Source organism: Merops nubicus, unplaced genomic scaffold (assembly GCF_000691845.1).
Source record: "Merops nubicus isolate BGI_N331 unplaced genomic scaffold, ASM69184v1 scaffold11874, whole genome shotgun sequence".
Taxonomy (NCBI): domain Eukaryota; kingdom Metazoa; phylum Chordata; class Aves; order Coraciiformes; family Meropidae; genus Merops; species Merops nubicus.
This window is the reverse complement of record NW_008604943.1, coordinates 7,834-35,614: the sequence shown is the minus strand read 5'-3', so window position 1 is coordinate 35,614 and position 27,781 is coordinate 7,834. Positions and strand designations below refer to the sequence as shown.

Here is a 27,781-nt window from a genome sequence, read left to right as displayed (position 1 = left end):
CTATCAGGGAAAATCCTTTTCTAGCAAGTACTATCACAATATTCAGGACGTGAGCCTTGCACTGTAAGAATGCAGTGCTGTGTCCAGACAGCAATACTGGGTGCCTCAGGGATTTATAATAATCAATATGCATATTCCTAGCAGTCAAGATGTGTTCCACTGCACAGTTGTGCACCTCTGCCTTTGATTTTCTTTGGGTGCATGTTCCCTCCAAGGCAAATTCTATGTAGCCAGAGTAGTCTGTCTGAAGAGAGTGATGGTTCACTGCTAGCTGAAGGGAGGAAGATAAATCTATTACCCATTACTCTTGTAGGACTTGACTAATTATCCCCAATAACTCCAGCCTTTACAATGGGAAAGTAGCACACAGCTTTTATAAATAAGAATTACTGACCTTTTCAAATAGTTTCAAAAGAAGAAACTCTGCATCAAATATGAGTATAATTTAGGAACTACTACATAGCAGCAAAACTACATTAGACTTTCTGATTTTTCCATGGTATCCTTGGATAGATACACCACCCAGTAGACCATGTTAAATGCTCCGAAGGTAACAGGAAATAAAATGCGTGCATATTTGTCTATCTTACTCGTGCCAGAGTGGGAGGCAGGGGGAGCAGGTGCTGGGACAGCAGATGGCTTTGTAGATGCTCCTAATGTATTAGGTGTGGTGGTCTGAATCTGCTCCAGTCTAGATCCAAGCAAGTGCTGAATGGAAGGGGATCCAGCTGTGGCATGCTGGGATACAAATCCAGTTAAAATTGGGGTAGAAGGAGGAGCTGGTGGGGTAGCTCTTGCAGAAGACAATGTCTCTGATGCATTGACACGTGTGAAAGGGTTGGGACTTGATGCAGAAAGGGAATGGGTTGTACTGTCAGAAGACCCCTGAGCTACAGAGGAAGGATGGATGGAGCTGTGCCTTGTGTCAATTCGGCTCCCACCAAGAGCTTCAGATTGTACTGTGGCATTTGTTCTTTTCCTCACATTTGAATTGGCATCTGTACTCTGTAAAATGACCAAAAAAAAAACATTACTAGTCATTCTTAAAAAAAAAAAAAACAAACAAAAAACTCTTAAACAGAACCAATGGAAACTTTATAATCAATCAATATCAGAATAATACTCACAAATGTAACCAGTAGTTTGATCCTGGAGCACAAAAATACCACATGCTTGTGAAAATAGATTTAATAGTATATGAAGTGATAAACAAGAGTTCCTTTTACCTGTGTCTGGAATACCAGCATGAACACATCCGACCCATCGTCTCCATGTGATGTAGTACACAGATAAACTTACTACCATGAGGCTAAGGATTCACAGGTGAGAGTCAGGGTTTTTTTCCCCAGGCTCATGCTCAAAATAAAATTCTGTGGTGTTGATCTATTTCTCTGATGATATAAAAACATACTAGATGCAACTTACCAGCCATAATGGTTTACTTCTGTTTTATATCTCCAGAGGAGTAACTACCACATATTAGGAACTCTAGTCTGTCTTCTAGGGTAGACGCTATTAAAATACAAGTATTTACCAAACAAAATTACCACATTGCTGCTCTTTCAGAAATAAAGGCACTGCTTTTTCACATCAGCCACAGACAATAAATTCTCCAGCTGCAAATGAACAAGTGAATAAATCACTTTCATGAACTACTCCTTTCCATTAACTAAGAAAAGTGGTGAATACTCCATCACTTGATGAATTCAGGCAAGTCTGGTTGTCTTCTGAAAGATATACTTAAGCTAAATAGTACTTATTAGGCTGGATGAGAAACTGAAATACAGATAAGGAAGTACAGATGGGAAATTCAGCAGAGTTTAATATTTTACTGACTTCTGGGAGGGGGAGTCATGCTCTTTGTCTGTCTTTCTGCATTTAAGAGGAAGCTCCTTCTGGAAGGGTACCAGCGGAACATACTTTTGAACCTTCAGTCTTGCAACTAAAATATAATATAAAACATATTATATTTTAGATACAATATATGAATATATTTTGTGCAAAGACTCACTACTTTCCAAAAGAAAAATATTTAATGGCAGATGTGGCATATATACTCAACAGCAGCAATACAGGTCTAAATGCACGCAGGACCAAACAATTACTTTTTCTATATTAAAAAAATAAAATAATTTAAAAATCACATTTTGCACCTCTCTGATGATTTTGTTCCCAGGCATTGCCCTGCACCACACCTACTATGCCTTTGGCTCCCCTTCCCTTCATCCCTACCACAGAACCCTGCCAAGGCTCACAGCACAAGGAAAAGGGAGAGGAAGTGGGCAGCAATCTCTCTTCCCTCCTTCATCCAACTGGAATTCTCTCCGGCTATGTGCCAGAGCAGTAACAGGGAATAACTGAAGTGTTATTCACGGTACTAGTACTTGAGTAGTGAGGAGAGTGACAAACATGTCTGTCTGCTGCATCAGTTATGCTGAGCTGTTTGGCTTAAGTAAACTGAGAATTTAAAGCTGGGGAAAAAAATCTGAAATAATAAAGCAAAAAATACAAAACAACAAGAACAAGAACAGCAACAAATCACTTGGGATCTCCAGTACTCCCACCATGGTCAAAATCCTGGTCAACTGCAGTGCAAATCAGTCCCCAGCAATACTGCTGGCTGGAATCTATCCAAAGCTGTCACAGCTATACGTCAGTTCGTGGCTGATGTATTTGCCAGCTCATGGTTGATCTATCAAAGAATCCTTCTTCGCTTTCACAGTTTTCCCTACTGCATAGAAGCATGTCAATCTCTTTTTTGGTTTTTTGGTTGTTTTTTTTTTTTTTGCATCTGCAATCCAAAGAAGCAGAGGACTGGAATAAATGCCAGAGGAAACTGGTATTTCCTGAAAGAAGCACTAATTGTACTGTTTGAAAAAGAAGCCTGAGTCACTCTTTGGGAAGTGCAGAAGTACACACAGGTGTGCAGTTTGGATACTTTCACACTAGGGTTGCAAATGACCCATGAATAGTAAAGCAGCTTTCAAGACTAAATTGAAATTATAAAACACAATCAAGACAGGAGTGTGTTTACTAAAGACTTGGTAATACCTGATGGAGTATTGCACATTACTTAGAGGCTTGCAAAGCTCAGCAGATGCAAGTAATCTGTGTTGACTGCCCAAAACAATAGCTCTGTGCTATGGAGAAGCTGGCACTGGAGTCATTGAAAGGAGGTGAGTTTTACCTCCTACATGCAGATCCTTGGACAACCTGGCTCTGCTCAAGTAAGATTCTCCCATCATAAAGCTCTCAAGCAGTGTTTGGGGAGCAAAAGCCCAGGCGCTGGGACAGGGCTTGCAAAGTAGATTGGATAGGTCTCTCTTCCCCATTACACAATAATGAACATAAATATTTAAACTATTTCAAATGTTCAAAATGTGTAACTGTTTAGAAGTCTACTGGGCATTTGCTCTCTTGCCACTGATAAATAAAACTTGCAATACTTCAGGAACCTTAAATTTAGAAAGAAACAGTTTCCTCAGAAGTATTGCCATGTACATATAAAGCCCAAATAGCTAACATTGTAAGATATCACAGTCTAGCAGTGCATAACAAGCCCCAGAAATGTGGGTACATTTTTTTGTTAATTCCCTGGAAACCGCATTCCAAGTACTCTGAGCATGGAAATTAGAAACTGTATTTCTAACAACATATCACCAAAAAAAAAAAAAATATTGTTACTGTGTAATGTCATTGTAATACCTTGGATTTGTCTTCTTGAATTAAACTTTGTCCTTGAAGCATACTGAAACAAGCATGTTCCACAGAGAGAGATGCTATATTATGCACAGAAAGGCTGGGGCATTGGCCTATGTTAACCGTTCATAGTCACTCTAGTAGTGCTAGGAGCTGCCTAAATATTGGAGATAGAAAGTGTCCTGGGTCAGTGCTTATCTCCAACACCTTATGCACCCCAGAACTCCAAAGAGGAACACATTCCAACGTCTGTTCCTGGTGGGCTTTGCAGAGGCAATGTGCAGCAGCAAAACAAGAAGCATGCAGCCTGCCTCGCTTTTTTAACTCCTGCTGAGTGGTGAGCACCCAGCTCCATGCTCTGTCAGAGTAGAGCAGAATGCAAAGTCATTGCCCACCATATCACATATCCTTTTCTTGCACTTGCCTTACTCAAGATGATATGACAATAGCTCATTGTCCCCTTCAAAGCACTCAGGTGTCTCTCCTTTTTGGTTTCTCTGGTTGAAAAGTTTCTAGCAAAGATTCTTTTTATTGGTTGTATACATACAATCCCTATAAATTCCTCTATGCAATGTTATAAAGATAATTCAATTCTTCCTATATTAGTCTGTTCCTCCTCTGTACTGATGCTATCTCACAACCCTACAGAATCTAAAGTTTAGTGCCAAGGTCACTGACAAAAACCTGAAAGAAGGCTGATTCCACAGCCAAGCCTTAACAAACCAAATTTTGTTGACATCAGCAGAAGTCAGGATAACCACTACTTTGCAAAACAGTAAAATGCAACATTCAGTTTGTACTCAGAAAAATGTTCCACGGATATTTCTGCTATGGTGCATACCCCTACTAGAAGGATATTGTTATAATGACAATCTGACCAATAAAATTATATATATGGAGAAGCACTTGTTGCCTCCCAAAATTATTTTATTTAGTCTTTTTAAAAACAACAGAAAGAAACAAAAACCTACTGCCTATCAGTAGCTTTTAGTTTGGAGACACTGTACTGGGTTTGCATGGCAAGTTTTTGGTAGTGGGAGGGCTGCAGGGATGGCATCTGTAAGAATCTGCTAGAAGCTTCCCCTATGTCAAATACAGTTAATGCCAGACAGCTCCAAGTCAGATCTACTGCTGGCCAAGGCCAAGCCCATCAGCAATGGTGGTAGCACCTCTAGGATAACATATTTAAGGGAGAAAATAAAACTGTGTAAGACCAACCGCAGCCAGAGAGAGGAGTGGGAATCTGTGAGAGAAACAGCTCCACAGATACCAACATCAGCAAAGAAGGTGGTGGAGGAGGAGTCTGCTCTGGCCCTAGAGCAGAGATTCCCCTGCAGCCCATGGTGAAGATCACTGTGAGACAGACTGTACCCCTGCAGCCCATCATGGTCCACACTGGAGCAGGCTGATGTCCAAAGGAGGCTGTGACCCCATAGGAAGCCCGTGCTAGAGCAGTAGTGAAGAACTGCAGCCCCATGGAAAGGACCCACGTTGGAGAAGCTTGTGAAGGACTATCTCCCATGGGAGGGACCCCACACTGGAGCAGGGGAAGAGTACAAGGAGGAAAGAACAGCAGAAACAATGTATGATGAACTGATTATAAACCCCATTCGCCATCTGCCTGTGCCACTTAGGGTGGGGAGGAGGGAAAGAACTCAGGAGTGGAGTTGAGCCCAGGAAGAAGGGAGGGATAGGGGGAAGGTGTTCTAGGATTTAGTTTTAATTGTCTCATCACTCTGCTCTGATTTGATTGGTAATAAATTAAATTAATTTCCCCTAATCAAGCCTCTTTTGCCTCTGATGGTAAATACTGCGTGCGCTCCCTATTCCTATCTTGACCCACAAGCCTTTCATTATATTTTATCTCCCTTGTCCAGTTGAGGAAGAGTAGTGATAGAGTGGCTTTTGCTGGCACCTGCCATCCAGACAGGGTCAACCCACCACAGGCACAAAAACAAAAAATTAAAATGTGAAAATCAAATGGAAGCCAAATTAAAATGCAACACAAGAAATGAAGGGATTATCCAAGTAAAGATTCTTTTCTGAGGACAAGCCAGGAAACCACTCAGTTATCCTGAGGCAACAGAGAGCTGCTGTGCTAGTCCAGATGGGGCTCCACAGGAAATACTGAGTCTACATTTTTTACTCTAGACTGAGAAAAGATCTGATTTTCTGGAGGCATTTCAGTGAGAATTTTAGGAGACATTTAAAATGGTGTAGCTCAGGAATGTAAAACGGAAGCCTGGAAGCCACTATACATTGCAGTATATTACAGCATGCAATGCCAGTCAATACATTTAATAAAGATTGCCTTTCAATAAACACAACAACTTGCTGGTTATGTAAACGATGCCTCACCCTTCCTTTGAAACAGCCTATCATCCTGACTTGGTCCAACCAAATCCACACTTCACAACCACCACCAAAACAGAAGCTCTAAGTACTTTCCTTTGCTTTACCCTCCTTCCAGAGGAAACCACCTTGCTGTTGATTCTGTCGGAAGCATTTAGCCTCTGAACCTTAACTGGTAGAAGCACTGCCAATGAGAATTTCAAAATCCTGGACAATCTGAGATTCCTGCCCATGCATAGACAAAGTTCTCAAACTCTGATAATAATCTAAGAATATATATTTTGTTATAATTGTAGGACATCTTCATTGGATAAAGCTCTGTGGTTGGCTGGGATACGTTAATGCCAAGAATCAACAGCACCAATCTCTTGTTCATTTTTTTACAGCCAAGATTGGCAACAGTGAAAGCTGATTTTCAGACCCCATGGGACTTTAAACATTTATAACCAATATTTCGATTTAGGGACACTAAAAGGTACAACAGACCAGAGGTAAATAGGTGACAGCACTAACAAAGCCAAGGAATTGACCAAACACAGGGAAATGTGAACGCCAGAATTTTCAGAAGAGTTCAAGAATCACTCCACCTTTCTATCCAAATGAATATTTAATTAGCCCATACAACTGAAAAAAAAAAAAAAAATTAAAAAACTCCACCAAATCCCCAACTCAGTACAAAAGATTTAGAAAGCTCCTATGCTATGCTATGCTATGCATAAACATACTTTGCTGGGGAGTCAGGGGGCAATAGGATAGGAGGTTACGATTCTGTCAGGCAAATTCTGTTGTGCAGTATGCAATACATAAAAAGCTTTTGAAATATTTACTGTACCAAAAAGCATAAACATATTGCTTTAATTTTCATCATTACATGCTATTTTGCATGTTTTTTATCTTTAAAAGAACTGAAGTGGGGAAAAATACTTTTAGTACAAATTCTTCCTATGTAAAAAGTCCTGTTGCAAGATGCCTTTTTGCTAGTCCCAGAGCAGAAAGTCCATTTTATTTGGCATGAAGACAGTATAACTAAACCAGCTTCCTCGCAGGCATCTGTAAAATGTGGTAATTAAAGCAGTATCCTTCCCTTGACAAGTGGATTCATATGCAATTGACCATGAATAATACAATGAACAGTGCTGTTAGCATACTTAAACACAAATCCATACAATTCTTTGTTAAATACTGTGCCAGATTTGTGGAGCGAGTTTGATGGTCAGCTTCTATGACAGAATGTATAGAAGAAAAAAAACCCGACAACAAATCTATTGCCAAAAATCAATCCGTAGATCATTTGCTTCTTCTATTTAAGCTCAACTTTGAGGGATACTGGTGTTTACTACCACACCAAGATGATGCACAAATATGAGTCAGTCTAAGCTCTTCAATATTTAACAAGGTTTGAACACTATAAACAGCTGCTCACATAAGATGGAGATCCTGAAGCTTTCTCTAAGGCTACATGAGCCTTGACTTGAGCCAAAGAAATGAAGCACTGGATTGTATTGTATGTATTACCAATTTTTGACAAGCGAGCCAATTTTGCACTGCTATGAAGTCAGGATTGTAAATTTAGCATGAACTGAAGTAGCGTGCAAGCAGCTGAGCTGAGATTCATGAGAAGAGGATCATCAGCACAGTAATATACAATACTGAACCGACAAACTTAGTCATCCTGTTACAGAACAAAGAGAGCTGGTAACAACCACAGTGCATATTCTCTATGATAAGGCAAACCTAGAATCTGTAAAACAAACAAGAACATTATCTTTTATCACTTTTATCACATGCCAAGTCTTGGGGAGAATGCAGCAATGATAAAAGTGATTACCAGGGCATTAGGAAACTTTATTCTTAGGACTGTGTTTAAGAATGTAAGCACTGAAAACACTTCAAGCTGTGAGAAATTCTTGTGTTGGTACAGCACTGTACAGTTAGCTCCTTTATACAACTCCAGAGCATCTCCCTATACAACTTGTTAATGCTCTACATAGCAGCTTTAAATCAGTCTCTGTAATTTTAAATTGCTCCATATTTTTTATGATTGATACATCCAGTTGGGATGTGAATCCAAAATAAGCAGTTCCTACTGTCTGAGCTAAGAGACAATCCACAGTACTCAGTATGAAAAATCCCCTTCATTGGAAGCACAGTCATCATCAACAGCTGATAAACAAGTACACATTAAAACTAAGACCAGGTATTTGCAATATAATTCAGAGGTCTTCTAATCCATCTCAGCACTCTTCCGAAAATTGCTCATCAGTCCTGGGGTTGGACACACAGACACTTCAGAAGACCTGCGTCAGCCTCATCCTATGGCAGACCCTCACAGCAACGTTCTGCAAGGTCCCAGAGCAGCTTTTGCACCATTTACTTAAACAGGGAGTTCATTGTTACAGGCCAATACATCTTCTAGATCTTCAGCAGATCTTTGACACAGGATATCACTAAATTGGTAACTCCTGCTGGTACAGAGGCAGTTCAATATTTAATTATTTTTATTTATTTAAATATTTAATGAAGTACCTTCTATTTTCTCAGGAATACATTCAACGCAGGATCTGCAAGTCACAACACCACCATCTGGTACCAGTCCTAGCAGGAGAGAACTAATGCTTCAATATCCAGCAAGCAGCTGTAAAAGCTGGAGAGAAATAACCTGGGTAGGATCACAGCCTAAATTATCTGCCTTTGCGGAAGCAGCCATCCAACTCTATGCAGTGCTTTTAGCTCTGAGCTCTTTTCTGACGCTACCTAAGTCACACCGTAAAAAGACACAAAAAGATTCCGTCCTCCTCTTTAGTAACCCAGTGACCAGGATGGGAGCACAGGTTTGGTGATAGAAGACTTATTCTCAAATCTGCCCTCTCTGTCACAGAGATATCAACACAGGCATTTCAAGCACTTTCCCACCAGGTTACTGTATATTCTAAGACAAGTGGTTCTCATTCATTGTTATAGGTGTTGCATTCTGCACACTTCAGTCTCGCCCTCCCATTGACATGTATGCACAGACAAGCTGGCTCCAGAAACAATTCCTTTCCTTCTCCCTGGCCCCATATAAATTATTTAACACAACAAGAACAGCTTCCATAGGAACTTAATATCCCACAGTCTTCCTAGCAGTCTGGTTACTAATAAAATTCTCCAGCACAGAAAGGGCAGGACTCAAACCTGCTCAGACTCCCATGTGGGGTTTGTGGGAGGCTGTATCTAATAGGCATGCTGGCCTTTCAGAGGAAACAGAGTAAGTACTTTTCCCCCTCAGATGCATGGCAAACACTTTGGAAGTAGCAAGTCAGTTCTGTATTTGCCCACTCAAGGATATTTAGTAACTAAATTTTTCAGGTGCCTAATCATCATTCTGGATACTTAATCTCCTTAAGTAAAAGAAAAGAAAACCAACCACAAACAAAAAACACACCACACACAAAAAAAAAAACCCACACCAAACAAATAATTTAAAAAAAAAACCAAACAAACAAACAAACAAAAACCTGAAAAGGGTACCACAATCAAAGCAGTTTTAAAATTGCACAGAAGAATTTTAATTATTAGAAGGCATATAACAAAGCAGTGTTACTATAATGAAAAGTCAACAGTAAATTAACATCTTTATGCCTTGCCGTTAATTTTGCAAGACTAAGATCAGAGCCTTTCATGACAGCATTACTAAATCTTCAATGAGACACAGGTAAATTAATATATAAGGTCAGTGATGCACTACATGAAAGCATAGGTTTCCCAAATGGGGAGATGTCAAATAATTCAGACAAAAACTCATATAAGAATTGGAAGGCTTAAAGCAACTGAAAGTCTGGCATTCCTTATTGTTTAGTTGCAACATGAAAACTGTTTGTGTGGTAATTTAGTAATATTTCCCTATTATACTCTACCATAGTGGGTTTTATCCTTACCATTCCTTCCTAAGAAAACAGTCTGTTCTTCTGGGAGGACATTAGGTAGCCTGCCAAATTCACACCATTTGACATTTACCAGGGAAGTAGCATGTTGCCATCAGTGTAAATAATGCTGCTTGTCCCAAATCCCACTGAGTCACCATATTGCCGTGCTGCTAGCAAATGTGCAACTTGGAGGAGAAATCTACCATGGTTTACTATCATGTTGTAGAGCCAGTCAATCAAAATTTTACTGGAATAGTACTAGACATTTTGTTTTGCCTTACAGAGCCCTGGAACATAACCAAGGAAAAGCTCCACCTGCCACCAAACACAATTAATTCTAGTCCATAGCTTTAGCAGTGTAAAGAGCAATGTAGATTATTTGGAGAGGAAAAAGTGAGGGGAGATAAGGTAAAAGAGCCAGCCCACCATCCATGCTGCTCATTTTGCTGTCTAAATCATATGATGGGAGGGGAGAAGAGGTAAGAAGAGCAATCCATCTATATATTCCACCAATAGACAGGCCTTAAAGTGCACAATGTAGAAGAAAAGTGAATTCAAAGTTGTTAAAGAGATATTAATTAGAAGAACCTTTTTTCCAAAAATGGATGCCAAATTTATGCCAAATAAACTTATCTGCCTATATGGTGCTTAAGAACCATACACATGCATACACATATATACATACACACATGCGTATACCTATGCATGTATATGGCTCTTAAGTACTGGTGTGCACAGTGCTTAAAGATTTTATTTATATAATGAGAAAAATGAAAGAACTGAAAACATAACGATGGGTGTGGGGGACAGTAAATCTATTAGGATAGGTCAAGTGCTAAACAACTGTGGAGTTGCTCTGTATAACAAATATGAAAGGAAGAAGAACAGCTGATTAGGGACCAAAGATCTTCATTATTTTCTGTATCTTTCCATTTTTGTTACCTGAAAGCTCTAGTTAAATTTGCTTCAGTAGTTTGCTGAAAATGTCTTGAACACTCATTGCCTCATAGATTTTCCTGAGTCTTTCAACATTTATTTCTTCTGACTCTAATTTTCCCAATGTAAAAATGAAGTGAACTAGAAATCTCACACACAGAGCTGTGAAACTCAATTGCAATTTGGTGTCATTTGGCTTACCAATATTGAAAACTCTTTGTGGAGGGCAAACTAAACTGGAATTTAAATATAAATACAGAAAAAGGTTTAAGTACAAATATGAAGATTCTTGTGTTCAAAGGCATCATTTACTACTAATCATCGTAGGGAAAACTATAAACTCCCTGACAATCTTCATTATAAAGGATGCTGAACAGCCTGAAAAATCTTATTCCTGTCACCACATACAGGTTTGTTCTGACCTGGTGTATCTAAAATGGTACCATAGATTTTTGGAGTACTTAATGAAAAAAAAAAGGAAGAAAATTTCAACTAAATAAATATAAGACATATCTTAATGCCTGCAACAGATATTAGCAAGAAAATAACTTTTATTATTAAACCGGAACATGTATTCTTTATTCTAATGATGAAAATATAAGGAATATGGTTTTGGGAGGTTTTTCCCCCAGTAGGTCAGCACAAAGAAAGAGAAAGGCACTAGAGTATATTTTTAGAATTAAAAACAATGGGGTTTATTATTTTCTAGAATAGCCACTTTGAAGATTTACATTACTGAGCTATGCTTTGATTTCCAAAGTAAAAGCCTTATCCTGATATTATTTAAATTAAGTCTTCCAGTAACTAAAGTAAACACTGAGCATCAGATGAACAACAGCCAGATATACCCCTCCTCATATTCCCTGACCTACTACTGTGGTAGTTCATTACAATACTTACAGAAAACTGAAGTGTGAGTAGTTACCACATTTCCTTGAAAGAGTTGGAGGAGATAGCACTTCAGCAGTACTTTTTGTTTAGTTATAAATCAGGTGCTGAAATTAAACTCCAGCTTTTTTTGTGCATATTTAAAAAAAGAAAAAAAAAAAAAAAGAAGAAAACCACACAACAGAGCACAAACAAAAAAACTCCAAACCGTAAACATTTCCACTATCAATAAGAAAAAAACCTCAATCCTCAGCTTCAAGTTCCAAAACTTTTTTTTCATTTTATCAACTTCCAGCCATTATTTATGTTCTTTATAACTGAATTCTGGAATTCAATGCAGTATTCATCACAGTAAAGTTGGGTCAGAATCTAGCCCCCAACATAATACTACACTGCATATTTCCAGTAATTACTCTGATCAATTTGCAGTAGACAAATGTTTCTACTTCCATTGTAAAATTATTCCACAATTCAACCAAGTTAAAGGTAGAGCAATATCAGGTTCTTGGAAAGAGACCAAATTTTTTAATATAACACTTTAATTTGTGCTATTTAGAAAGACATCCTATGTGAAATATTAAGAAAACCATTTTAAATTGTACACCCCACATTTATGCCCAAATCATACTGTTTGAGCACATATTTAGCTTTATATATTGTAAGTAGAGACAGTTGCTAGGTAGGACTGTTTAAGTCTAGCAAACCAAGTAAAAAACAAAGCCAAACCAAACAAAGAAAACATTAAACAAAAATAAAAAAAAAGGGGGGGGAGGGGAAATCCCACAAAACATTATACTTGAGCATCACAGCTAATAAAATATTTCAAGAAACATTTTGGATCTATTCTATCTTCAGGTAACCAAACACCCAAAGTTCTCACCGTCACTGCAACCTTACCCCACATTGTCACTCTCTCACACCTTTCAAAGAGTGTTCAGTACGAAATTTGCCAGTTGTTTATGACCTGCATACACTCTGATCCTACCTAAAGATGATACTAGCATATTATGATTGTAAATCATCAACAACAAAAATCTTGACTAATTAAACTAGGGCAACAGAAAATTGTTGATATGTCAAAGAAATTATTCATGTGGCGCAGCGGCCTCCCTTTGTATGGTCCTTAAGGCACTAATATTTGCATGAACTCTATTCATTTCTTGAGCCTGAAGTCCTTCACTAGGATCTGAGTACTTCTCACAGCCCTGTGGTCCTCTATTAGATGTTAGGAGGCTTACCCAAGAGAACAAGGTACTTAACTGTCTTCAAAAAAGAGGAAGAAAGTTTGAGAGCTACAATCTGCTTGTGACTGAGTTTGAAGAAATTATTCCATTCAGAAGGTTCATTTGAGTCTGACCTGTTTTTTTTTTTTTCCAAGTTTCACACTCTTTTAACTAACAGATGAGGTTGAAGCTCATGTTAACAGTGTTTAGGAGCCTATTTTTTGAAGACTATTTTTCAGTAGCATTCTTCATCTCCAAAATTGGGTAGGTTTTTAAAAATAAACTTCATAGGAATACAGCTAAATGGAAATAGTGCAGAAGCATAAAAATAGACTCAGGAGTCCAATAACAAAATATAAATCATTCATTTCCATCACACACTGACTGGCAACAACATTTCTGCATTTACTAAAGAAAGGAGTTCAGAATATTTAGGGACAGTTTCCTTCTAACCTGAAAGTATTTTAACTTGCTCCCAAGACAAGAAAATAACAGCAGACCATGGTGTAAGCCATCTCTCTTGGCTTAGACAGACCCCAGTACTATCTCACTGTGCCTGACAAGAGATGAGTGAGGCTGTCCAAGTCCCTTGTGAATTCAGAGCAGATCTCAAACAAGCATGGGTCCTGATCATGGGATGTCTACGGCAGAACTGCACTCCTTCTTATGGAAACACATTAAGTTTGTAAAAAGAAAGCTACAAGCCACAAGAAAGAAAGAGTTGGAATGGGGCAGGGAGGGAGAGGATGGTAAAAAGAGGTTATAAAATACCATGGCTAAAACCAAAGCAAGTGATAGAGGAGCACACATCGCATCTGCAGGCACTACAGGCTCACTCCTGCCACTCCTGGCCCAGTAAATTAGCAAATTAGTAAATCCTGACACCAGGATTTTTTGTTGGAATTAGCACAGTTCAGATTACTTAGCTTGCTTCCAGAATTATTTAATACTTATTGTAATCAACATATTGATCAGTCATACCCATCATGGGGCCCCAAAAAAGAAATACAATCGCACAACAATAATTTAGAAAAGCATATAGTCTACGTTTGCTACAGTAAAAATGCAGTTTGTGGTGCTGAAGAAATTCACAATATGAATGAACACATCCCAAATAATTTGATCATAATGATAGGAGTTGTCTTTGATCCAAGACAGCTGGAAAAGTGTTTTTAAATGAAAAGAACAAAACAACTCACTACCAAGAATTCTAATTAGAATAACATACAAACGGATCAAATAAAGCAAGACCACTTCAATTTTATGGTCAGAAATTGGACATACATGTCAGAAAAGGACTTCCACTTATGTGCAATTTATTTTGTGAAATTTTATTATTAATATGCCTGATTTCTAGGACTATCAGAAAGTAAAATCTCCATGTTTTATAGGGTATGCAGTTTCTAGAACACGTCTAGGACGATTCCACCCCATTACTGGGGAAAAGAAAAAAAAAAAATCATATAACCATCCAGTGAATAATGCAGAATCAACAGTCCATAAAATGAAACTCTCATTTAAAAGTATAATATCAGCTTGTTTATTTTCTTTAACAGCCTCAATTGCTCTGTATTTTTCTTGTTTTCTGGGAATCTGTACAGATAGGACCTCAGCTGTGAAAAGCCAGTGCAGCCACCTGTATGTACCGGGCATACTGTACTAAATACGAAAAGTACTGGGCTAACAGGCATAAAAGAGCGATCTCCTCCTCCAATTAGTAGACCAGTAACAGTAGTACCTCCGTGGGCTAAGTGAAAACTTTTTATTTTGTAAGATTGGCAAATTTACCAGACTAGGCAAAGTCTGTTTGAAAAAGCTTTCAAGCTTAAAATAAAACATTTCTTTGAGTTCTGGCAATTGTACTGCTAAAACCAGAATTTTTAGCACAATAGTGGTAATGTGGTACAGACTTTTCAAAACACTAACTGTGTTAAGAAATCAAATCCTATCATTTAGCTATGGAGATAAAACTTAGTAGTCTTTATGTTAAGAAACAATGCTTACAGATTACATGCTACAGTTAAGCTATTGTCCTGCATTCTTTGTGCACCATAAACTCACAGGGAAGCTGAGCTTCCTTCAGCTTCCTTCATCTGAGCTGAGCTTATGTTAAGTCTGGTAAATCAGCATTGATTAGACAGTATATGTGCGGGGGGAGGGCAGAGGAGGAGGGGAGAAGCCTTATTATGAATCTGATTCAAGAAAATTCTAGATTAGTCGTTTATAAGCAAAACTAAAATTCTTAAGGAGAGGGCTATGTTACATGTCAGGTTGGAAAGCAGAGCCTAACAGCCATATTAGCTTCTAACAAATTAGAACAGCAATATTAGCTTCTGTTCTGCACAGCAAGAGACCAGAACAGGAGTCATCTTCTAGTCATGGAAAGGACAGCACAATGCTTATAGCAGTACCTGTAGGTTCACCCTGTATGCTTGTCCTGGAAGAATAAAATCTCAAGTCTCAGCATAAGCATAACTGGAGAAAGAGCCATTAAAAAATAAATAAATAAATTCAAGGTACCATCAACATTGCCTCTCAATTATATACTCATTAATGTGTAACCCTTCAAAAAAGTAGATTGCTGCCTTGAGTGCTTTCCAAATACTCAAACCTGCAAGCACACTACCACATTTATCAGAGGTATTAATTAAGCAGTGGAATAGAACTGTTTACATCTCATTTTACTTAGCTTTTGAGTTGGGTGAAGCTGTGTGTTCTGTTGTTAAAAAAAGGGGGGAGGAGGGAAAGAAAGGGAAATTTCTCCAATGCTATGTGTAAAACGGCTAAGCACGACCTGCTCTATGATCAAGAAGTTTAGCATAAACTAATGGCTCTAAAACCTCTATGCACAGGGTGAACTACACGCTACTGTAAACATACTTTTTTTTGTTCCTGTCTCTTACTAGCAGCCAACAGAGTGATGACTAACAAACTCCTCAGGAACATATCTATTCTTTTAAGCAGAAACGGGAGCTAACAGAACACAGCCAGGAGATTGAAAACAGCAAAAAAAAATACGGTAGGAGAGCAAAGAAGAGGAAGAAAAATGGAAGTGGGTGGACAGCAGCTGAGCAGTGATAGCAAATGGAAGGGGTGGGAAGGCAAAAAAGAGCAGATGAATAGGGAAGGAGACAAATGAGATGTGAAAAGAGACTGAAGACAAAATTACCAAGAGTTAGTCTAAAACAGTGGTTCTTAAATCATGGCTCAGGCAAAGGAAATTACAAAGTCAGTCTGACAGGAAGAGTAAATTACAATGCTGCTGACAGTCTTACTTCTTGAGTGGTGTTGCCAAGAATCAGTCATGGCTTGGAATTACTGGCCTATAGCATGGCCCGTGCAAGTGCTGTAACGACTTTGTTAGCTAGGTGTGCTGTATACAGGAGGGATGAAGCAGAGGGTAAGCATATGGGAATGGGAAACCGAGGAAAGGAGAACCACTGCTGCATTCAGCTGGAAATGAGATTGAATATAAATATATTAACTGGTCTGCACACTGAAAAAGCTACCACACAAGTGACGCTCAATCCAAAGCACTATGAAAGCTGGAATGCATTTTGTTAAACAGAGCCTCAAAACCTTTTCAGAAGTTGAGGTGAACTCCTCAGCAAAGACATGCAATTTACATGAAAATGAAATCTATGGGGAATGCAAAGGTTTCATCCAGCATTCTTCAAAAATTCCTGAAATTATAACTGATGAAGAAACAAAAATCTAGATAGAAAATACATGCAATGAAAGGAGAACTGTGATGTCTAGGGAAGCGCTCCAATGTACAACTGCAATGCCTTATCTTATTTCAATTCATTAAAGACATTAGCCACATAAGATAACATGCTGCCCTTATCTATAATACCTTGGTCTGTATAATCAGGCCAATTAGAATCAATGTGCAAAGGGAAAGAAAGTTTCCTAAAGACACCCACCTAGCTGACCTTCACCAAAACACAACTAAATATGGAAGAGACTGCAGGTATGGATGGACACAATCTCCTCCCCTAGTTAATGCAATAAGGCAAATAAGAATTAAATTGTGCTTTTTTTTTTTTTTCATTTAATATAATGTTGGCATTAGCATTCCAATAGGCTCACTTACATTGCATCGTTAGCTCAGAGGGAACCTCAGAGGAAGTTAAAGGCCTGTTTTTGCTAAGACACACTACCAAAGAGACACAAAATATTTGTAAAGCTGAAAACATACCATGAATGTCTCTTCTGTACTTCTTTCTCTTTGTACTGGAGCAACAGGAAATTCAAGAAGGGATTTTACTGTCTTCCTTTTGGCTTTTTCCATTTGAATATTTGTGAAATAGTTGACAGCAGCAAACTCAATAAGAGCAGAGAACACAAAGGCAAAGCAGACCGCTATGAACCAGTCCATGGCAGTAGCATAGGATACTTTTGGCAGTGAATGCCTTGCACTGATGCTCAGTGTCGTCATTGTCAACACTGTGGTTATTCCTTAAAAAAAAAAAAAAAATACTGCTCAATCTGAGTAAAACAAAGTGAGAATAGGCAAGCAGCTTCAAACAAAGAATTTTCAATCACTTAAGAGCCTTTTGAGATTTAAGTTGTGGCAACTATTGTATATCTATGAGCAGCTATGCACACAAAACAATTAACCAGTCTTTAAAGGCAGCATGGAACGCCATGACTTCAACAGACCATCTACTGTTCACATGAAGAAAATGCAGAATCCATCATCTCATATTTTTTTATGTCAAGTTCATTAGAATTTCTTACAAGTTATTTTCTAAACATTTGAACATAATTTAAGTTGTTAAATAGGGAAATGCTCCTCAGACTGCAACAAAACTATGATTTTTCCTTTAATGGGTTCAGAATGCCATCTATTAGCCTGTGTCTGTTCCCCTGATCCAGTTTATAATCCATGTGCCATTAAGTCATGGAAAATTATTTTGGTGCTAAGGAAAACTAGAATATTATGTTAACAACTTTGTTAATTAAGAAATCATCACCTTATCTTTAAAACCCTTCTGCTACTAGTGAACCGGTAAAATTTAATTAGAATTTCATCTTCTGAAAAAACAGCTTTTTAATTAAAGTGTACAAGCATGAACAATGAACGCAAAATATGACCACTTCATAATAATACTTCAAAAGCAAATACATGCTGTATAAAACCAAGGTATAGGGGCTTTTTTTTCCTTTTTCATCCAAAATATCCCATGTCATACAAATGTAAAATACCAAATGCATAGCGAACATTGCACAAGTCCTACCATGATAACCTCAAGGAAGACTGCCTACAAATGGAGATACCTCTACTCTTATGAAAATAACACTGTACCCATTTTAATGCAAGACGAAATGCATATGCTCAGAATTAAAAATAATTAAAAGCATGTTTTCCATAACCCCTATTCCCTAAATGGTGGTATTCCACCAGAGAACTTGACACATTAAAACCAGTCCTTCCTATTAAAGAAAAAAAAAGTAATAGCCAGTTCACAAAACCACAAAGAATATCTCAGAGAAAACTCAGCAGGATAAAAACACAGATGCAAGCTCACGAAACCTTCTTCAGTAGGAAGGTGTTGAAAAAACACATTACTGAAAATGTTTAAGTCTGAGGAAAAAAAAAAATTATGGGAAGTTATTTTTTTCCTAGAAAAGACTCATCCCTTCTTAGCCCTATCATCCTGTTTCTACCTTTATCCACTTCAAGCAAATAGTTTCCTTGACTTGTCTCTCTGAAGACATTTGTTTAATAGATGTAAGAATAGGGTGAAGTGACTTGAATGACCAACCATTCCCCAAATACAAGGAAGAGAGGCTGTGATAATGTTCAGTTGAGTACTGCAGTCTTTATCAGATTTCCCCATATTAAATCATTCTTCTGGGAGACTTGTAGCTGCCACTGCAACTTCCTTTGGATATGTGCTATTGGAATTTACAGGGTAGGGAATGAAGTTCTGGTAATAAATATTCTATATACACATTAACTGTAATTATCCAGAGATACATACTTGCAAGCTTCTGATTAGAAATGCACATAACCATATCAAAATATAATAGAGTATTTTAATATAAAAATTAATGTTAAAAACATCTTTTAAAATTACTGCTCTCTTTTTTTTGAGAAACACTGATATCTCACAATCACCAGATTTGGGTGTCTGAAGCTCTGACTGCAGAAATCATGACGTGATATTCCTTAGTTCCTTGTGTAGCCTTCCTGTGTTACCTTTGCCAAGTTCTCCCTAATCACGTGATGCCCAACGGAAAGATCTTTTGGTTAGCCTCTTCTAAAAGTTCCTCTAGAAAGCTGGTACAATAGCAGGTATTCTAGCTCCATTCCTATTTTTTGCCTTCAACATTTCTGTCTTAAGAAAACCTTTAGAAAACAGGGTCTTTATTGGAATTTGTCAGAAAACTGAAAAGATAGTTTTAGCTATACTTTAAGCCATTTGCTTTCAAATACATTTTAGAGACTGATCTGTAATTTAGAGAATGTCCATACTTTATTATTTTTATTTGTTTTCAGTTTCACATGTGGATACAATGAAATGTATTACATCTCTGTAATTGCTCTGTAATTTGTACATTTTCAATTATCACATTTTGTCTGTAAATACAGACACTACCTTTCCCATTCATGAGAAGATTCTCTTCAGAAAAAAAGTACCATTATTTAATATCACCACAAAGGCATGTGAAATGATATACTAGTTTGCCTAATGTAATGCTTCAGAGCTAGTGGGGTTCTTACTAGGTTACAGGTTGTTTCTCCTATAACAATCATTAACTTTGTCTAATTTGTGATACTAAACAGTGTTCTGACTCCACTTACACATTTGAAAGGGCCGTCACATAGAAACATTAATTCCTGTCACTCTTGCCAGCATCTATCTATAAAAAGGCTTTTTGTAGAACATTCTCTTCCTGATTAGTCCTGGTTTAGACTACAGTACATTACAAAGTCAAGACAGGGCACTGTAAAGACTGCTTTTAAAAATGTTTTTATCCTACTTCTTCGTTAGGAATCATATTTCCATTTAATTTCTTATGCTTTGTCTTCTATAGAATTTTTTGTGGTTTTTTTTTTTTTTATTTTATTTTCAGAGGTCACTGTAACATCTCACTCAAGCTCTATTTTGATGAAGGCAATTTTAATATCTTGCAATCATCTTGCTTTTTGAATTCATTTCCATAATGGCAATGGCAGAAAGGAGAGACGAGCACTAAACATGAAATTTCAGTAAGAGGATCTAAGCATTATAGCAAGCTTCCACTGATGACATAGATATCTCATAATAAGACATCTGTACATCCTGCACACCCTCAATCAAATTAAAAGTCAGTACAACTAATTACAATATTGTCCACTGGAGAATAAAACTGCTCTGGATGTAGACTAAGGACTTGACTGTATTACTCAGGGCCAGGTCTTCCCAGTTTGGTCCTCCAAGCAAGTAGACTCCCGAAAACTGTACACCCATTTCCCACATGCAACCATAACATCCTTCAGATTATACGTTCCAAGTTTCCCTTCAGATTCCAAGGGTTCACATAACAACATTCTTCATAAGTTAATAGCAAAAATTCCTCTAAAATTACATTATTCCCTTGTTTCTGCACGAGTATGGAGGCAGTGTAGTAAAAATATCTATTCTAGTGAAAGTCATGAAAACTAGTAATATGAGAAAAAGTGAAAAATAATTACCAAATACAGTTCTAGCTGGAACAGATTCCTTGTTTATCCAAAAAGAAACTTGAGAAAGGATCACAGTCATAATGCATGGGATATAGGTCTGAATCATAAAATAACCCATTTTCCGTCTGAGGTGGAAGTAAACTGTCATAACAATATATTCACCTAAAAAAGAAAATAAAGATTTTTTTATGACTGTGTAAAATCAGTATTGCAGAATAACTGTTTCAGACTATCAGCTAGAATTGTTTAAGGCTATGCTATTCATACCACTTACCATGTATAGAAAGATATGTTCCTTAGAGACAAGAATGAATTAAAGTTTTAAACAAAAAATCCTTGAAGTTGAAGGTCCTCACAGTGCCATTTAGAAGCCGATATCAAAAATACTACAAATGTACAGCTAATACTGGATTACATTTTACAGTATAAACATGATTTTAAAAATTCTTTTGGTAACTGTTGAAGAAAGGAGTCCCAAGACACAAGCTATCTGTCTAGCATAGAATCCACAGCATTGTGGTACCTGCCTGCCAAATAAAACAATAGCAACAATGATGCACATTAAATGTTATGGAAGCCTCAGCTTTTTACCAGGTTTATATGTTAGCACCCCTGTGATAATGAAACAATTCAAAAATAATTGACAAGAATTAAAAATACTATAAGTTTATCTAAAATATTATAATTAATATTAAATTTTTTAAAAAGCAGTTTTACCACAAAATGAATAAACTAAATAAAGTACTATAGAATAAGTACTTTGGGGACAGTAAGAAAACTCTACTGTAAACTCATAATAATATGCTGAGAAGTACATTTCCAGTGTACTGCAAAATGCTGTTTTATCAGAGAAAAATATCCACAGAGCAACACAAATAATTTGCTTTATCTGTCTCACTTTGACCATCTCACAACACCCAAACTCGCTGATGCTTAGAAAATTATTCCAAATTTTAAAAATATTTTGGGAATATGCCTGTTTGTCATCACACTGCTCATCAGTGATACTTCACTCATTTCAGATGCCTGTAGTTGCCGTTTGCCTTATTTCTTACAGCACAAATCAGCAGAAGTATCTATTGTGACTAATGCATTTGTGCCTACCCTTATCTGACTAGAGGGTTTTTATGGCTTTAATAACCCATTCTGTATGCTGTGCTTCTATCCCGAGCTGTTTGCACTGCCAAACAAAGGAAGTCTTCTGCACATCATGTGGATGCAGTGCTGAGAAATTACTTCCTCATGCAGGCGTCCTCTTGACTCTTCAAACTGCATTTTAAGCAGTGATTAAATGCTCGTCTTGCCCCTCAGAGTAATGATCTCATTCTAGCTTTCTGAAAGACCATTGCAATCTACTGTAATGAATCTACAAGTGTAAATCTGAAGAACAGAAAGCGAATTCAGATTTATACTGTCAGCCCTTAATATATGCCCTATCACTTTTGGTAGAATACCTTACAGGAAGGCAGGAAAAAAGCCTCAGGCAACATTACATGGTTAGTTTTACCTGAAATTGACTTTTACTGATGAGATTCCTACCTGTAATAGATTTAATGGTTTCAGTGGATACCGTATGCCCAAGCAGGTCATACTGAACTAAACTGGAAGACTCCTCAGGAACTTCCACAGACTTCTCAGGTCCTTTTGTCCAGGTATAAATCATTTCACTCTTTGGATAAGCATCTACAACACAGCATCAGTTTGCATAAATAGGAAACTTCTTGCATCTTACTAAGAATCCAATTCAAACCTACTGAAACTGAATGTCAAAACTCACACTAAAAGCTTTAGAAGATACCTTTCATGTTAATTTACCCCTAAAAGCCACCCTTGGATGAGAATAAATAGCAACTAAGATCATATGTCACATACAAATTCACTTCACATTTGAATGTGAAGTCTAAACACAAGTTCTTTCTGGAAATTACTGAGCATAGAAAGTTTCTCTTTATTAAAAATTATTATTAGAAATCTCTATCTAAAATCTTATCATTAAAACATACTAATATATAAAAGAGAGCTTTTATACGGAGGATACATCTTAGAGAGTAGGTGCACATTTATTTACAGAAAAGAAATATTACACTAAAAACTACACTATAATAAAAGCCAGAAACCAGAGGTCAGAAAAAAATACCCCCCAAAAAAAAGCACACCCAAATAAACATTTCTCATTTATATAAAAGACATAAATTAGGGCTAGAATTCAATCCCTATGCAGCCCAAACTCCTGTTAAAAATAAATTAAATCAGTCTTACATTTGAAATGGCTACATCTTATTTCAAGTTTTACTGAGGAAAATATCAGATTAGCGTTAAATGCAATTTCTGCTGGCCGGTGATTTTGCCTGAAGAAATATGCCTGTGGATGAGCCCCCACTATTGAATCTCCACTATCATACAGCTGATACCAAAGCTAAATCTGGGGCCACACGGTCTCCAGTCTCACCATAATAGGGATGAAAAACCTTACCAGAGCAGTGTCTCTAATATCCCCTTTTTGGTTGACAACTCAGCTGTATAAGCTAAATTTATGCTAAGGAAAGATTATGAAGAACATTTAATCATTTCTAAGTTCAGAGTTCTGGGGTCCAGAGCTGACTAGTGTCCAGCCACTGACTACATTAGAGTGTACAGCAGCGAAGTCAGTGACCGAGAAGGCTTAGAAGAACGGCAAGGAAGTTAATGGAGTGTATCAGCTATCTCCAGGAGGTCTCAGAGGTCTCTGCTGCAGATTCAAATCAGGGAATCATAACTACCTGCCTCAGTTGTTATGCATGTAAGTCCCAAAATGTTCCTTCTAGCCAAAGTTTGGAGATGATCCAAAAATCTATGTCTGACTTCAAAGCAGAAAAGGAAAGTCACCAACACTACGATTCCTCTTACCAGCCTAAGAATTATTTATCTAGTCTAAGCTAGCCATGCAGACTCCCATTGTAGGCCAGGAAATAGACAAATACAAGTAAAGATCAAATCTCTGCACGTAAACTACATCTATATTTGGATGTCAATTTGCCTCCACTAACGGTAGAGAAACTCATATAGCCTGCTTACCTAGGTGCCTTTTACCTGGCTGTTGTAAGCCAAGATGGATCCCCCCCTGTTTGTCTTCTCCACAGAATCTCTCACTTCATTGAGTATCCAATTCCTCCCTAAGGACTAAGAAAAACTACCTATTTCAAGGAACTATGAGGCCAGAATAGTGGGGTTTAATGTAGTAGCTGAATTACTGCCTGCTTTTTAATTCTCTGCCTGAGTTTAATTTTTGAGAGTGTAAATAAAATTCCCAAGGTACTTAACAGGAGTTTTGTCTGCATAAGAATTGTGTATCAAGACTAATATTCAGAAAGTCCAGTAACTGCTCAAAATCTACTTCTACTACTTAAATTCTGAAGTCACAAGAAATTTCATAATTGCAACTTACAACTCCCAAATTTGAGAGGACAAGCATGACCGTCCATGGGAAAATCCACTAATCTCATGGGACACTCTGCACTTATTGTAAGCCTATAATGGAACAAATTAAATAGTCGCTGGTTGCCATTTTGTCTAGGTAGTATAACTTTTGCATACAGCAATTGCAAGAAGTCAAACAAAGACGTTAAGTACCTCATTGTGTACAGGATGGTGCCATTTCTCATTATTCTGAAGAGCTTATTTGGGGCTGTCATATTATGTGCAACAGACTTTTTCCCATTCCTGAAGAAAGTGTCAGGAGTCCACACCTTCGAAACCATCAAGTTGTTAAGTCTTAAAATTTCAATAGGGCCATCATATTTTAGTCTTTTGTCTACCCATGTCTGACGGAAGAAAACATCCATTGTATATTCCTGTATTAAATTGTAGAAAAAAACAAAGACCACATTTGCATGTGTGTTTCCTGTAAAAAAAGAAATCCCTCAGGAACAAAGAAATCATTGGTAAAGAAAATGCTAAGTCCACTACACAAACATATTTCCACCAATTAAACTGTGTTGTGTACTTCTTAATAGCTTAATTTCTCTCATTAGTCATATCAATAAATTGCCACACATATTTAATCATTAAGGAAAAATTAATCTAATTAGCTTGCAGGAAGCAGGCAGCTGAATTTGTAGTAAAGCATGTAACTGGAAAAAAAAAATGATCTCTGAAGTAAGTGTCAACAGATTTTTAAAGAAAAGATACCCATGGATTTTCTGCTGCTGGCTAAATTTAAAATATCAGAACAAATTATTACTTCCAGTTTAAAGTTATGAAATAAGATTTTATTCCAAGTCATGAAAAGTAACCTTTTATCTTACGAAAGCTAAGTATTTCCTTTGCTTTGCCCACAAAACAAGGATAAATTATATGTAGACTTGCATATGCACACATTTCTTTTTTAACTGTGTAACTATTCCACTAACTTTCAGAAAAACCATTCAGATGCTTAAAAAAAAAAAAAAAAAACAAACATGCAAACAACTGCAGAACTACAGACACAGGCACATCATGATAAATCCTATGTGAATGAATGGACAAAGGAATGCCTTTCTCATCTTGTGAAGCTAAAGCACTTTGCAAAGAAAAAGTCATGCTGGCAATTAAAAAAGGTAACACAAAGTCCTGTCTAACTTACAGTCATGATTTTGTTCTTAAAGCAAACAAAGTTTTGTGACTTTCAAACTCTTCTGCAGTGTAACCATTGTAGCCGTGTCTATTCATGTTGGCAAGGAGGCATGTCTACTAATGTAATGCAACTTAGAATTATACCTATCTTCTTTTCCATGGCTGCGTCCTCCACTGTAGCTTATAGTTAATCTATGAAAAGTCTCTTTTCTAATTGTCATTTTTCACTAGTGACTTCATTGCTGTTTCTGTTATTAGCTTCCACATGACAGGCTTTTGTAAGATTTCAACCATTTTCATTATACTGGGTACCAAAGTAACCCAAGCCCTGAAAAGACATTCTGATCATCCCCTGTACTGACACGATATCACACTTTGCTGTCTCAGCAAGTTTTGTGAGAGCAGCCACATTCAGATTACATTGGATCACTAATGGATACATTAACTGAAAATTAGTGCAAAAAACAAGTCCTGGATCCCTGAATAGCCTCCTTACTAATCCATAATGATGAAAGGGGAAACATCTGCTGGAGGTGCTCCTTTTGCCAGTTCTTTACCTACCTTCAGTCTATGTTCTCCCTCCTGCCTTCTCCAATATAAGTAATGATTTCCCATATCAGATGCTTTAATCTTTATTTTAGACTGGAGGCACACATTACTAGAATTCCTTGGGACCAGTTTCTTGCACTTCTTGTCACAATGAACAGCATCACTGTGTACATGACAACCACTGAAGGGGTAAGATGCTTTTCAACATGAGACTGATGTCATGACTGCAACCCTTGAAAAAATACCTTGCTATCACATATATTTCTACATGATAGAGCCAAATCAGGTGCACCACAAAGTGCATGACAGTACTATATGGGAAAATAAACTTACTGCCCCAAAAACACCTTTCCCTTAAAGTATTTCAGTTCAACACACATGGCTGTGTTACTTCGATGAGGTTTCTTGGATCTTTTGTAAAAAGAGAAACTATTGTGTCATTTAAATAAATACCACTGGGTTATAGAAGTTGATGAGAATTTTGCTGGATTTGACCTTAAATGAATGCAAATGCCATTCAGGCACAAATAACAGCAAGTGCAAATGTAACATTTCTCTTCTGTGACTATTTCATGCATGTCACTTTGACATTCAATTTCTGCAGACACTTATGAAAACACTTATCAGTCAAACATTTGCTAAAAGTGATGCTAAAAGGGGCACAAAGATCAGCAAAGGACATTCATCTGAAATGAAAACATCAAGTACTGTGAAATGATGTCATTATTATTCACCTGAGAATAACACAAGTTTCAGAAAGGAAAAGCAATTTCAAAGATATTACACATTTTCCCCACAGTAGACTGAGTTAGACACACCCCACAAGGCCTGATTCTGCCTCTACACCATGAAAGTCTGTTTTAAACCCTATGAAGTAAATCCTTAAGCCAGCCAAAAAACAGCGAAAGTGTGACCAGAATCAGGCCTGATGTATCTAATTATAACCTGTAAATTAAGCTGTTACTAATCTTGCCTACTTTGCATGATTGACAGAACAGTATAGATGAAACATTCACTCCTTACTGCATTTAATGGTTTCTCAGAATCAGGAAATCACATTTTAATCCCAGAAATACGTACCATTTCTACATCAGAAACAGGTCCAAAACTGGTGACATATATATCTGTTTTGACTTCAGTAACAGGACCTAATGTATGAAAAGTGAGCAAGAAAATTTTAATTTTGCAGGTCAACAATTCTCATAAATGATCCTGGTGTGTGAACGGTTATCACTTTAAGAGCAAAATGGAAGCACAGGTCATTTGAGATAAGTCTCTAATAACAAGCACTGTTCGATTACCTTTACCACATAAGTAAATCAAAAGCAGCATTTCCATACAAATCTCCATTCAGAAAACAAACGTTGACTCAATGGACAGGAAAACATGCCAAAAAATTAAAAGGCTCACTGAAAACACCATGCTAATTAACAACAAGCCCTGAATTCAGGAAATCCACATTCTCCAAGGCATTTATTACTAACATTTGGTCCTACTGGTGACAACCAGACTACAGTTATTAACATGCCATACACTGCAACTTAGTACCATGGCATCAAGAACTCCATCCATGTACTTAAGTGCTTTAACACTAACAATCAAAATAGAAGTTGGATATCTAAGGATTTTTGAGGGTCTGAACCTAGGTCCACATGCTACTACAGAGCCTATCTTGAAAGAACTAAGTGATACTTCGAACAGTTAAAAGCAGTGCACTGAGCAGAGGTCTTAGGTCTGTTCCAAATGTAAAAGGCTAGAAAGATAACAATCATTACCAATTATTATGATGATTCTGTGATCAAAGTAGTAGCTAATGGTTTAATTTAGGTAATTAACTCACTTCATAAATTATTAATAATAATCTACTGATAGTCTTACCATACAGTATCTATCTGAAGAAACAAAAAGTATGATCTACAGATTCCCAACCACAGTTTCTAAACCTCTGCAACTCAAATTTC

General features: G+C 37.3%; 1 protein-coding gene across 1 annotated transcript; it reads right to left on the bottom strand.

Moving 5' to 3' along the window:
• Positions 1–471: 471 nt before the first annotated feature.
• Positions 472–26,968, bottom strand: GABRA4 (gamma-aminobutyric acid (GABA) A receptor, alpha 4; the record flags this gene model as incomplete). Its single annotated transcript, XM_008939190.1, has 7 exons — positions 472–1,005; positions 17,205–17,464; positions 20,691–20,843; positions 22,221–22,364; positions 24,106–24,188; positions 24,291–24,511; positions 26,901–26,968. Coding segments are annotated over 7 exons (1,463 nt in total), but the record flags the coding sequence as incomplete, so codon positions are not given.
• Between the last annotated feature and the right edge of the window lie 813 nt (positions 26,969–27,781).